The sequence below is a fragment of the Salvia miltiorrhiza genome, chromosome 2 (genome assembly GCF_028751815.1).
Source record: "Salvia miltiorrhiza cultivar Shanhuang (shh) chromosome 2, IMPLAD_Smil_shh, whole genome shotgun sequence".
Taxonomy (NCBI): domain Eukaryota; kingdom Viridiplantae; phylum Streptophyta; class Magnoliopsida; order Lamiales; family Lamiaceae; genus Salvia; species Salvia miltiorrhiza.
In genome coordinates, this window is record NC_080388.1 from 58,855,811 (window position 1) to 58,870,523 (window position 14,713).

At 30.8% G+C, this 14,713-nt stretch overlaps 1 protein-coding gene across 2 annotated transcripts; it reads right to left on the reverse strand.

Moving 5' to 3' along the window:
* Positions 1–2,866: 2,866 nt before the first annotated feature.
* Positions 2,867–4,664, reverse strand: LOC131010702 (uncharacterized). Of its 2 annotated transcripts, none has more exons than XM_057938366.1 (3): positions 4,344–4,664; positions 4,161–4,218; positions 2,867–3,473 (listed from the first exon to the last, which is right to left on the reverse strand). In XM_057938366.1, exons 1-3 carry the CDS (start codon positions 4,662–4,664, stop codon positions 3,055–3,057), a joined length of 798 nt encoding a protein of 265 aa, XP_057794349.1. In that variant the 3' UTR covers positions 2,867–3,054. The 2 variants fall into 2 exon arrangements, with proteins under 2 accessions (XP_057794349.1, XP_057794348.1); XM_057938365.1 differs by having other exon boundaries at positions 4,161–4,257.
* Positions 4,665–14,713: the final 10,049 nt, after the last annotated feature.

The following is a 14,713-nucleotide window of genomic DNA, read 5'->3' on the forward strand; positions in this document are numbered from 1 at the left end:
AATTATTTTTTATTAAAATGTGTATCGCCTCTTCTTAGGAAGATGTTTAATGCAAGGAAGGAGTATATAAAAGCATTACAAGTCTTGTAATTGAATACGCCTTGTACAATTCCTCAAAAAAAAAAATTACAAAGACGTCTTTTTCAAGAATAATTGTAGAATGAAATGTGGCTTGTGAAAAGGGGTAAAATTATAAAACATCATTTATGAGAATTGAAATGTATTCACGGAACTCACATATATAGAATGGGGTGAAATTACTTTGCATGTTGTACTGGCCCCAACGGGCTACTACTCGTTTGTGTATAGCTACATGTTCAAATAAGTTTACTTCCTCGTTATAAACTATTCTTCTTTTAATTTGTTACTGGATTATTTGACATTGCGATTCCTCATTTACTTTAATGATCTCTATATCATCACTATTTCTTTTCAGGGGAAAGAAACGTAGGTAAGTTTCTTTTGTGCAATTTGATAAGAGTAGGGAAGTCAAGTCAATATAATTAGAAATTAATTTATCAACACGAATACATCGATAAAAAAATGAGGATTATGGTTAAAAGAAATTGGTCTGAAAAAAAATATCCTATTAGTCTGAATTGAACATAGCCCGAGGTTAACTGAAACATCGAATATTAACCGAAAATTTTCATATTACTTCGATTGTCAATTTTCATTTCTTTATTTTTGAATTTGATAATAAGATCTTGATACTCGTTGAATGTGTACTTTTTTATTTTCTCCTTTTTTATTTTCTCCAACATTCAATAAAAAAATTGTAATATGAAAATTAAAGAAAGATATTCATATGGGTTAAAAAGTGCATGTATCCAATTCTTTAACTCTCATAAAATTATTTATTAATTATTATGTAAGTTGATTTTGAAATAACACTCATTTTTTTTTAATCTAATAGGATGTTAAATGTATTGATAAAACACGATTTTTTTTTAATGAACTATCTATAAATGCAACCCTCTGCAAAAATTCGTACTTGATTAATAATAATAAGACAAATGTGTCTGAATGATCCTAGAGCACGTGCAACTAGGCTTAGACATACCCGTACGTAAAATCTAACTCTTAGCCTGTTCATGAATAGTACTCACTTAAGTTAAATTTAATTTGCACAAATTTGAGCAGTTGAAACATCATTCTCCTCCATTTAATTTCCACCTAAATTTCACATTGGCCTAATTAGGATTGTAGGCATTATTTTGGGAGTTCAGATTCATTGTTGAAAATCGTTGTATCATCTCGGTTTTTTTTTTTTTAGAGCAAAAGATGAACTATTGCATTAAGTACATCTCGTATTAATTCGTAACATCGTTTTCTGAATTATGCATCATATAAAAAGATTATTGAGTCCGTAAATATACAAACTTTTGATTAATTCATAAATTTTAATTTTGGTATAATACTACATATATAAATTTTTAATTTGATAAGATTTTACCACGAAACTAAAGTCCCCAATTTTTTGTAAAATTTACTGAAAGTGCGGTGCATAGCTTCTCTCTCTCTCTCTTTTGCATTATTTTAACTTAAATTTAATATCCCCTATATACATGAAATTGTTTCCTCGTCAATATAGGACATGTATAGTGATGGCCTGAGTTGTGAGGATGTAACTAGATAAGCTCTAAATGCGCTCACTTTATGTTACATCGAAGTACTCTCTCAAAGTTTTTTTTTTTTTTTTTGAGAAAAGTACTCTCTCTAAGTTAGAAATTAATAAAGGTATTTTTTTTTGGGGGGGGGGGGGGTTAATTAGTACATTAAAATTCATGTATTATGCCGAAATATCCAATACGAGCCTTAAATTTTAATTTGTTTGGAATTTCATGAATTTAATAGTACATTCAATTTTATCATAATTTTCATAAATCCCCAAATTAAAAGTTGATATAACACTTTTTAAATTGCTGGAAATATGACATGAAATTGCTGAACGATAAATAAAACGACATCGATTAGTTCTATGACCTCTCTATTCTCTCTCCACTTTCTCTCTCTCAACGACTTCCCTCCCCGTCCTCCGACGAAGCAGCAGTGAAAAAGCTATTGCCATCGCCTTTCGATTCCTCATCTACTGATTTATTCATTATTTTCATGTTTCACGAAAAATAGCAATCTTACTATAACCTAACCCTCCTTTCCTTTCATAAAAAAAACCCTATATATATAAAGAAATTAATATTATTAGGGAATATATGTACTAAAATACTATATGAGTTCTCAATTTTATAATACGATGGGAGTCTTGTGTACGACAGTTAATCTCAATATCTGATGAGGAGTAATATATGTAGAGCAGATGAATGCTTTCACCAATAGAATCACGGGAAGCAGCGAGGTAGATTTCATCAAAAGAATCGTACTCGCTGGAAGAATCATCCTTACTAGAGGAAGCGCACTCGCCAGAGGAACCATCCTCGCCAGAGGAATCATACTCGCCAGAGAAACCACTTTCACCAGAGGAGTCTCGCTCACCAGAGAAGTCACTTTCACCAGAGGAGTCTCGCTCACCAGAGAAGTTACTTTCGCCAGAAGGAATCAACAAAAGCGCGGTGAAATCTCCCGCGTAAAGACGAATTTACCATCATACCCTCGACCACGCAAGGCGCATGCGTGAGCACTGATTTTACTATTTTGCCTTCCCATGTAATCTATAAATAAGCTATGAGCTCGTGCATTGTAACCTACGTTATCTCTAATTCTCAATACAGCAACAGTTTTCTCTTGTATTCTAGCATTCCAATTACGTCTTTGTTCTTCTCCGATCGATCAAACTAGGTATAATCCGCGTCGTTTACTGTTGTCTAGTGTAGGTGTTGATTCCTTGTTTCACCAATATCTATATGAGTTTTGGTCCAAATTCGAATTTAAATACTATAAGACACCACTAAAATTACAAATATATATTATGATTGAGTATGAGTATGAAATTATATTTCTGAGGCGTTGACCCGTGAGACCATTAATTCTATACAAGTTTATGTCTAATTATATATATCTAACCTACAAGTTGTAATTAAGTGCACAAAAATGAATTCACAAGCATGTAATTACAAACTCATCGATAATATCCTCCAAAATGGCATCTCCAATCTCCATGGATACCTCACGCTTCTGCAGGCAAGAATCAGAATCCCAGTCCTCCAAAGAAGCCATGAAATCACATCTGAGAAGATGAATTGTGTTGCTTTCATGTATGGATTCTTGGCTCCATAGCCATACATTCTCACACACAACCTTCCAAAGCTCCTCAGCTCCCAATATCCTCTTCAGCTGCTTCCCGCCTTCCTTCTCGATCACTTCTCTCACGCAGTCTACCAGAAGCTTCTTCGTCTGCTTCAACGCCCTCTTGTTTATACTGTACTGATTGTAAGAATCCATGCATTTTTTCTCACTTTTATGCTTTGATTTGCATCGAGATGATTCCCCTTTTGTTTTCTGGAATTTGTATTGCCCTACACCAACAAATATATATTCCTCCTTTTCATTAAAGGCTTCATTGCCTTCAAATACACGAATTTTCAATTTTTTCCACAATACACTGACTTAATATTTGTTGCATCGGCTTAGCTACTTATGAACTAAGTGCTAGCTAGACGATGTCATTCTTATACTTAAAATATCAATTTGAAACTTAGTACTCGTTTGGTTCAAGTAGATGAATGAAAAGGAAATGGAATCAAATAAATAGGAGGAATGGTAATAATAACTATTAGTACTTTTATTGAGTGTTTGGTTTAACAATGGAAATAAATCACTAGTAAGGGATTTCCTTTATTTTGTTTCTCCTTTATTTTGAGGGATAATAAATTGGGTGATTGTGTTACCCTTAAGTAAGGGTAATGATTAATTCATTACCTAAACCAAACAACAAGTAATGGATTCAATTAATTGAATTCATTTTCAAGCTTTAAAAAAGGCCAATCAAACATGGGCTTAGCACTTAATTTCAATACAACACATCTCGGTTTGAGTTTTAATTGTAAAAACGACATCTTTCAACACTTAATTCTTACAGTACTATGTTGTTTCGGACTACACTCATGTAGACGCCAAGTAGACACGTCATCAAGTGAGAAATAGGGAACCGTTATTGACCCTTTAAAAAAAAAAAAAACTTAAAACGTGCAAGAATTTCATACTTTGATGAAGTGATGAGGCTTCAGATTCTGTTTCTTCAAGAACCGAGACAGGGCTGAGCTGTTTATCACAATTGAAACAATTGGTGTCTGCTTCAGCCTGTTAGCTTCAACGAAAGTTTAAACATATGAATATATTTTGTCACATTAAATTTGTAATCAATTAAGCAAGATTTTGAATTGTACCTCATGATCTTCCACATCACTTTCTGAGCAAGTATTGTACCGAGTTGTGGCGCTTGCCGAAGAGAAGTCATCATCATTTTCCTCAATATCACTAATTTCTTTTTTTCTGATTTTCTTACTATTATTATGCAGCAGAATTCTGCTCAAAACTGCTCCCACAAATTCGGCGCATTTTGGGATGGCTTGCCGCCTCTTCTTCCGGCTGCAACGCGCCGAATTTTGAGCTCTCGTTCGTGTGCAGTAGCCTCTCTCGAGAAGGTAAACGTCGAGAGTGAATGGCTCTTGCTGCTCCTGCAGAAATTCTCCCAGCAATTTAGGCATGGCTCTGATTTTTGGAGGTGGATGAAGGGAATCAGTTTGGGATTTGTGAGCATGAAAATGAAGAGATAAGGAGATAGATGCTTGTTGCTTCTGTAATAAATGAGTATAGACAATGAATATTTCTGCTCTAAGTTATGGGAGGAGATTGAGGAGTTCAAAGCCTAGAGGCTTAAATATGTAGGGATGGACATGAAAATATCATGAACAAAGCTATGATACTTCTTAGTCATTTGGTGCAGCATATCAAGATTGGTCTCAAATATGAATATTTTATACTGCATGACTTATTCTTGTTTAATGAGGATATTATAAAAGGGGTAAATTACAATTTAAACCATAATGTTTTAATAAAAATATCCCAAACTATTAATAATTGTGATTGAATGCACGAACTATCAAAAAATTAACAAAAATATTCTAAAGATTAATTTCCACGGTCGGAAAATTGACATTGGCTCACCAGATGCCAGTGTAAATTTTAAATATATATATATATATATATATATATATATATATAGGGGAGGGCTAGAATAAAAACACTCTTAAGTGTATAAAATATAAATGATTTTCAGCCCTTAGATCATCAAGATCTACGGTTGATTCGTAACCCTGTTAGATGAATTCGTGGTCCAGGGTTCGAATCCCAAAGGTAGCAAAAAATTATTTTTCATAATTCATAACTATGTTTGATGAATTCGTAACCTTGTTGGATAAAATTCGTACATTAAAAAACATTTATATTTATATTTTAAGAAGTGTTTTTACCGTAGCCCTCCCCTATATATATATATATATATATAATGAGGTGAAAACGAAACAGTGTCAACTTGATCAACAAAAAAACAACCGGGGGCAAGCCATGTTAGCTTTGAAAACCGACATTGAAAATTGATCTTCGAGATATATTTTCATCAATTTTGTAGTAGTTTGTGAATTAATTATAATCATTAATAATTTAAGATATTTTTATTAAATGTTAACTCACGATCAGTTAAAATAAATAATGTTATTTATCCTAATAAAAATGAAGTGGTTGTGTTAGAGGGATCAATATATCTTGAAGTAAAAGTAACCAGGTATATATGAATTAAAGGAATAAACAAAGTGGATAAAAGTTAAGGTGTAACTTCAGTTTGCTGGATCTGCAGAAAATAAAAGTAAATAGAAGTTGTGATACAACATCAGTTTGCTCAAACAAACACTGCCTCATGATCACACATGGGGCAGATTATCGAGTCTTTTTGTTTTTATTATTATCGCATAAGAAGAAAAAAAAAATACTAACTATACAAAGTTAGACATCGGTTATTAGAAAAAAATTGAAAAATGAAAAAGACAAAAGAAAAAAGGGCCAACATAATCTTTTGTGTTGTTGTTTTTTGGGTGGTCCCAAGATTTGGTTGTCTTATTTTTATGGAAACATAACATGGCGCTAATGAAAGCATATAGTCCAATTGGAATTGCCAATTTTTAAATCTCAAGAATTTATAAGATGTAATGTTTTAAGAATTTATAAATTTATCAAAGTATTTGAATAATTAAATTTATAAGTCGGAGAGATATTTTAGTTAGAGAGAAAAAATCCGTATTAGATAAAGAAAATCGAATCATAGAAGAGAGATGAACTTGAGAGGAACTTATTTTTTGGGATAGATGAACTTATTTTTTGGAAAGCTTATAATATCTTATCTTGAAACTTATTTTTAAAGCTTATAAGCTGTTTAGGAACTTATTTTGTCAAATACTTTAAATGAACTTAATTATAAATTTCTAAGCAGTTTACAAGCTCAACCAAACACCTTCTAAATTGAATCTATTTGAACCAAATTCTACTATAATCTTGATACCTTTTCTTGAATTAATATAATCTTGATTTTTAGTTGCCTTGGATCTATGTACGTAGGTCATTCAATGTGACCAACCTTGATATAATTAAAAAAATACTATAATCTTGAAATATTATAAATTATTAAAAATAACAAACTAGCTCCATGTGAATGGACCTCGTTTTCATTTCACCTCCAATTATTTACTTATTTTGAGTATTGGAAAAAATAGATGATATCACATACACGAATCATTTATCGGTTTCGTTCGTATACTATATACCCTCTTCGTCCCATCAAATTATTCTTTTATTTTTTTAGAATGTTTCAAAATATAGTGTATTTTCTTAATTAAAATGTAGTATTAGTTAACTTTATTAAAATAAGTTTACTCATTAATTGTGAAAATAATGTGTAAAATAATAAATTAGGGCAAAATAGAACAAACACATATAAATTATTTTTCAAAGGAAATTAAATGTCTTTTCTTAAATTGTGTGAAAATTGAAAGGAGAAAATTAAATTGTCTGATTGACGAGTGGTCGAATCCGATCTTATAATGGACTAGGGGTGGCACGGTACGGTATAACTTATTAAATCGACCATACCTTATACCTTACCTTTACCTCCGGTATGGAGAAAATTCATACCTTTACCTTACCTTTACCTACGGTATACCTTAGTTCGGTATACCTTAAGTACGGTATGGAGAATATACAAAACCTTTACCGTGCCTTTATTTCGGTATACCTTACCGAATTTCGGTATACCGTACTTTCACGGTATACCGCACTTTAACGGTATACCAAAATAATTGGTATTATCAAAATCGAAAAAATTCAATTGGTATATCGTACTTTATATTCGCATACTTGTATGCATTCATGTAATATATAGTAAATTATATAAATGTTATAAGTTACATATAATTTTATGTTATAAGTAATATTATTTATAATATAATACTAATATTATAACTATGCTATTATATATGTAACTATTATAAGTTAGATGTATAATTTATTGTAAAACAATAATTTTAGTTATATATTATAACTATACTATAATATCAAAATAAATAATTTTATTTTATTGTATAACTTATACTATATACATATTTTATTTGTTTTTGTATCATTTGATGATATTTATAAATTTATAAGTTATATAGTATATACTATAAGTTAGATGTAATCTAAGTTATAATATAATATCAATATTAATTATAGCTATGCTATTATATACATAGATGTTACACGTCAGATGTATAATTTATTGTAGAACAATAATCTTAGTTATATAATATAGAATATTATATTATAACTGTACAATAATCTTAGTTATATAATATAGAATATTATATTATAACTGTGTTATGATATCAATATAAATAATTCAGTTATATTAAATTATATAACTTACATACTATATTATATTTTATTCATTTTTATATCATTTGATGATATTTATGTTCGCATACTTGTATGCATTCATGTAATATATAGTAAATTATATAGATGTTATAAGTTACTTATAATTTATATGTTAGACGTAATATTATTTATAATATAATACTAATATTATAACTATGCTATTATATATGTAACTATTATAAGTAAGATGTACTCCCTCCGTCCACGAAAGAACTTCCTGTCTTTCCTTTTTGGGACGTCCACAAAAGAACTTCCTACCTATTTTTGGACTATACCCCACCACTTATAATCCTCTTACTTTTCACTTTTCACAACTCTCAATATTAATTATAACACATTTTCACCACTCCCAATACACTCAACTACCTTTTATCCATTTTCAATACACTCAATAATATTTTTTCTTAAAACCCGTGTCACTCCCTCCTAGGAAGTTATTTCATGGACGGAGGGAGTATAATCTATTGTAAAACAATAATTTTAGTTATATATCATAACTATACTATAATATCAAAATAAACAATTTTATTTTATTGTATGACTTATACTATATACTATATTTTATTTATTTTTGTATCATTTGATGATATTTATAAATTCATGTACAATTGTATATATTCACATAATATAGATTATATACATCATTTTATAAAATTTATAAATATTTTTAAAAATATAAACATAAAAATAAATATTATATATTTTAAAACTATAGATTTTGATACGATATATACCGTGATTTTCGGTATACCAATATATACGGACAACTGCGGTATATCAGAATAAGGTATTGTACCTTATTACCGGTATATACCGAATATTAAGGTATACCAGAATAAGGTATGATACCGCATCACCGTTACATGCAGTAATATTCGGTATACCAGTAATACGGTATCATACCGTATTCCGGTATATACCTTTAATACGGTATTTATTGATTTTTTCGGTATATACCGCGGTATCGGTATACACCGGTATACCCCGGTATTTGGAAAATCCATACCTTTACCTTACCGTAAATTTTCGGTACGGTAACATACCTTACCAAAAAAACCGGTATACCTTAAATTCGGTATTTTGCGGTATTTTACGGTACGGTATGGCCGGTATACCGAGTTTTCGGTATATTTTTCCAGCCCTATAATGGACTACTTTTATGCGAAAGAAAATTGTACATATGTATGATCTCGAATTGGTTCTAATTGTGTCCAAAAAAGAAAAAAAAGAATTGGTTCTAATTAGTTCAGGAAATCAAATTAATTGAGTAATTCAATATTCGATTCATGATCGATCATTACGATTTCGTCGAGTTTGTTCAACAAGCATATTGAACAAGTTTAAATTTATTTTTACATTTTAAATTAAATTTAATGAATGGCTGATGGCTCCAATTCTAACTCATGAATAAATGAAATAAATAAAGTTAAAATTAAAATACCAATTTACTCGCGCCGCGAAGAAATATTCTCAAGGTTTATATAGTTTTCTGATCTCTCTGAATACTGTAATAAATAGGCCCTTCAATTCTATGTTTTTGTAATGAAGCTCTCGACTTCTACGTGATCGTGTAATTGAATCCACAATTATTTATTTGACCTATTTGGGTCCTTGAAATGTCATTAAGTCTTCTCTTTTGTTTTTGTTTTTTCGAAAACCTCAAGTCTTGTTTTCACTGAGATATAATTTACAAAAAAAATACTCTAAGAACTCAATTCAATTAAATAAAAGTTTGAATGAAGGGACAATCACAAAATCGTGCAAAACTCCGGTACCTACAAATTAATTAAACTAAACGAAATTTCGAAACCACTAAATTACAAAGATATGTTAAATTTTTTTTCAAATAGCTATGTTTTCTTCCAACTATATGATACAAAGATTTTTTCTGCAAATACTAAACTCCTATATTTGTATAATGCGCTATGAAATTGTAATTAAGATTTAAGGTCGAGAGGTTGATAGAGACAACGAAAAGCAGAATGTCGCAAAAGAAAAAAAAAACAACAACAATTAACTGATCAGGAATGTTACAAATCTATTGATCATGAACAGATTTTATTACTATTAATTACTGGTAAAATGATGGTTGTTAGTCTAGCAAGTTTCAAAAGGGCTTACACCTACCTGCACTCGGAATCGTTGTTATCGAATTTAATATAGATTGCGAATTGCTAGCATCCAAGTCACAGACTCACAAATTGCAATTACACCTAGTTTTAAATGGTGAGTGATCAACATCAATTATAGCAATTCGGATCTTCTATTTGCTTCGGTGTGAATTTTTTTGCTGCATTAATGATAAATGATAGTATTTGACAATATTAATAATTTAGAATTTAGAATTTACATAAGAAAAATATACACGTAATCTTGAACAAATTTGAACCCTTAATATTATCACCTATTCTTCATCTGTATATATTTATGCAATGTATGTATACATTCTTGAAAATATAATATATCAAAGTGTCGTGTATACGCCAATAAGGCCTTGCTTTAGTGGCAATGCTGAGGCACTCAAAGATTCTCATTTGTGAGAGGTTTTGATTTCAATCCCGCCTGCGTGTGGTGATCCTGCCTGCTTGCGATGTTGTATTATTTGGTGTTGAGGTCCTACACACATGGCGTTTCTTGCCTGCGTACGGTGATATTTTCCCACCATTTGGGTGGTGGACCGGTGGTGAGGTCTCGCCTGCGTGCAGGTTGCATAATTGATTATATTCAGATGCCTCTTGTAATTTAAAAAAAAATTACATAATTGATTATATTCAAATACCTCTTGTAATTTCAAAAAAAAAGTGTCATGTATACTTATTCATATATTATCATTTTCTCCGCGCGTGCACTAATTTTCAAACCACATTAGAAAGATAATCACATATGAAAAACTATATGTACAACATACTCGTACTTATAATTTTTTTGATGGAATTCAAATTTAAGATCTTTTGGCTTATAAAAAAACCATTCTAGCTACCATTAAAACCTTTTGAGAGAGAGAGAGAGAGATGCGGTGAAAGTGTGAACAAAAGTGAAGAGAGCAGTGGGAGTTATTGGGTCATGAATAAGAGAGTTGCTTCTTTTATGATATAACAACATAACAATGTGGTCCTTCAATTCCATCGCCAACATCAAATGTGCTCTCTTTGAAAACTTTTTTTTTTTTTTTTTTTTTTTTTTTTTGATCGGGCAAAGTCATGTTAGATGTTAGTAATTAGTTCTCCATCCACTCCAAGAACCACCTTATCTCTCCATTCACCAAATAAGCTCATTCTCTCTCTCTCTATATATGTGTGGGGCTCTGCAGTTGCAGGTGAAGTGTCACTCACTCCCCAGAAATTCTTAAGTAACATTGAAAGTTACCTCTCGAACTCCAAAAAATAGACACAATTGTGTGTACGTAGTAGCAACATGCTGGCTTAAGTTTACAACTATCATACCGTTTATAGGCTCTTTCTTTAAATTTTATTGTTTTGCTTGTGTGTGAGGCAAATCTATATATGTAATTCCTACACTTGTTGTTCGGAATATTTGCCGTAAAATACATGAACTTTCAATAAATTATGGTTTTTTCCATGACCTTTAAAATTTGAAAAAAAAAAAAACAATCTTTTGATTTTTTCTGATTTTTCTCACGAGTATGAAATACTACTCTCAAATAGAAGTTGATTTTAAGGCTTTTGACTTGGATTTTTTGATACCTAAACGTGAGGGATAATAAAGGTGGCACAATAAAGTTAATGTACACGTTTAGGTATCAAAAAATCTAAGTCAAAAGCCCTAAAATCAACTTCTATTTGGGAGTATTTCATACCCACGGGAAAAATCAGAAAAAATTGAAAGATTGTGTACTGTTTTTCAAATTTTAAAGATCATGGGAAAAATCAGAATTTGTTGAAAGTTCGTGTATTTTACGGTAAATATCCCTTGTTGTTTTTGTTTTTTTAGTTTGAAATTTTTTATAGGGCAAATAGCACCAAAATTCACGAACTTTTACCCGATTCTCGTTTTTCCCACGACCTTTAAAAATTAGACAAAAATACATAACCTTTTGATTGATTTTGATTTTTTCCACGATAAATTTCTCCGGCAAAAATTAAAGTTGACGTGGCTTAATAATGCTGATGTCGTTACAATTTAAATTAAAACACTGTCGTTCTATTGTAAATTTTTAAATCTGCCATAATTTTATATTCCAACAATTGTATCTCTCTCTCTCAATCGCGCGCTAACAACATGAGTTGCTTCTCTTCATCACTTTAAATTGTTTCTTGCTTGCATATTTGAAGAGCACATCAAGAACTAGCCATGGATTATGCCGAATCACACCCTACCAATCTCTGCGCAAGAACCATGTGCCAATCATGAATGAAGAACCCTAATTTATGAGTTGCAACCAATATCTACCGTTTTAACACAAAACAACAATGTTTTTAATAGTTGGAAACGACGTCGTTTGTTTCGCCGGACGGCGTTTCCATGTTGGCAATTCCGAGTGTCACCTAAGCTTTAAATGGGGCGAAATTAACAAACGTGGGAAAAATCAGAATCAATCAAAAGGTTATCTATTTTTGTCTAACTTTTAAAGGTCGTGGAAAAAACGAGAATAGGGTAAAAGTTCGTGAATTTTGGCACTATTTGGCCTTTTTTATATGTAAAAAATAGATCTTTTTTAAAAGAATTACGAGAGGTATCTATTATCTAATCAAATAAGTACTCGCATGCAGACGGAACCTCTACCTCACACAAAGGTGAAAAAATAACTGCAGACAGATGAGACCACTATCCACACAAAAATGAGAAAACTATCCACACAAAAATTGATTCTTTTTAGACTATGTAAAATTTGCTTCTTCATATTTTTATTTAATACCTGAAAATTGATTGTTCAATGAAATAAAATTGAAATAAATTAAAAGCCCAACAAACACATATACATGTATTTTCCCCTTTTTTTCTTTAAGATTCTAATTTTTTGATAGTATACGTCAATTCATATTCATAATATTATTGAAAGTGAAAGGACTCAACAATTAATGTGTTCTTTCAAAAGAAAATCATTGCACGCCTAAAAAATCATTGTAATGAAATTATGGGTTAGTAGTGAAGGCTTTGTCCCAAAATTTGTATTGGGTATGGAGCCCATTTTATCTGACGTTTTCCTGATCCATTTTGCTCCACCAGCCCATTTTTGTAAGATATATATAAAAATTGGGTAATTTTAAACACAATCCCCAATTTTTTCACTATAGCCCTTAATTTTAAAAAATAATAAAAATAATTATAATTTTACAATTATATCCTTATAGCCCCATTTAAAATTTATGATAAATTAAGGTTTACAAAATTGGATTAGCTTCAATTTAAACCTCTCCACGACACAAGAACAAGGAATTGCACATGAGCCCCAAAATTCAACCTACTCCAACTAGGCAAAGAACAAATTCGGCCAGGAATCAAAGTTTAGACACCAGCAGCAGCAATTCATTAATGCGTGAATAGCTTCGCTAGCAGGTACCAGAAGATGACCCCCAACATCACTGAATGAAGGAATTGGTGTCACTCTGCCGCCATCAATTCCCAATCAACCGCCCAAATGAAGTGAAAATTATCAAATTAAAACAGCGACAAATCGCCAAGGGATGGATATAGCTTTCATAAATGGAGGATTTGCGAAAAAAACTAAATCCTAGAAACAGGGGAATTGGAATTTCTGAGATTTGTGCTTTATTTCCCACGGCTTAAACTGCGCAATAAGCTCTGCAAGACCCGAGAAACACAAAGCAGTTACCTCATTCGAGAAGCTGCTAGTGCTGGGAAATCGACATGCCTCTCGACTCCCGTAGTTATAAAGAATTGGGATGGACAATATTGAGGATTTTCATAATTTCAAAGTTGTAGATATTGCATCTTCATGACATGATGAGAAAATAGGAGAATTTCAAAAACAAAAATTCAGATCTGCTAAACAAAGAGAAAGAGAAAAGAGAATTTGTGGGTAGGGTTGTAACGGAAGAAGGAGAAAAAATTAAATTCTTGCTGGTGAAATGAAGACTGTTCGGTTAGTACTTAGGAAAAAAAAAATTCATGTTCTTCACGCTTGATGTTCTTAATTTTTGAGTTAGGGCAATATAAATGAATTATTTACAAGTATTTTAGCTGAGGCTATATAAATAATGAGATTATACATGTTCTTTGAAATTATTTTTTATAAATTTATTAATTTATTATAAATTTTAAATGGGGAGTTATAAGGATATAATAGTACAATCATAATTAATTTTATTATTTTTTTAAATAAAAGGCTATAATAAGAAAATTGGGAGCTATGTTTAAAATTACCCATAAAAATAATACAGCGTTTGCGGTTTGGCACTAAACGCCAAACCCAAACTAAACTGTATTAGTGAGATTTGATGCAATTTGATTTACGGTTTACTATATTATAATTCTCTGTTATATATATATATATATATATATATATATATATATATATATATATATATATAACAGAGAATTATAATATTTTATTTTGAACAAATCTATACATTTTACGAATAGATTAATATAACTAACGAACAGACGTATTTGGTAAAAAAAAGAGAAAAACTCGCCACCAGTAGGATTCGAACCTGGGGCAAATTATTGTTCATGTGGTACATTGATTTGTTCATCAAATTTATGCATCTGTTCGTTTTTGTTTCACGAATTCTCTATTCTCTAAATATTTAGCATTCTCTGTTTAACCTTTCTCTCTCTCTCTCTCTCTCTCTCTCTCTCTCTATAT

What these genes read in the sequence shown, in the direction of transcription:
- LOC131010702 (XM_057938365.1), bottom strand. Translation starts at nt 4,664, where the DNA reads ATGCCTAAATTGCTGGGAGAATTTCTGCAGGAGCAGCAAGAGCCATTC. An exon ending in GTGATGTGGAAGATCATGAG is followed by an intron (nt 4,258 to 4,343) that starts GTACAATTCAAA and finishes TGAAGCTAACAG; the next exon opens with GCTGAAGCAGACACCAATTG. An exon ending in AGCCTCATCACTTCATCAAA is followed by an intron (nt 3,474 to 4,160) that starts GTATGAAATTCT and finishes TTGTTGGTGTAG; the next exon opens with GGCAATACAAATTCCAGAAA.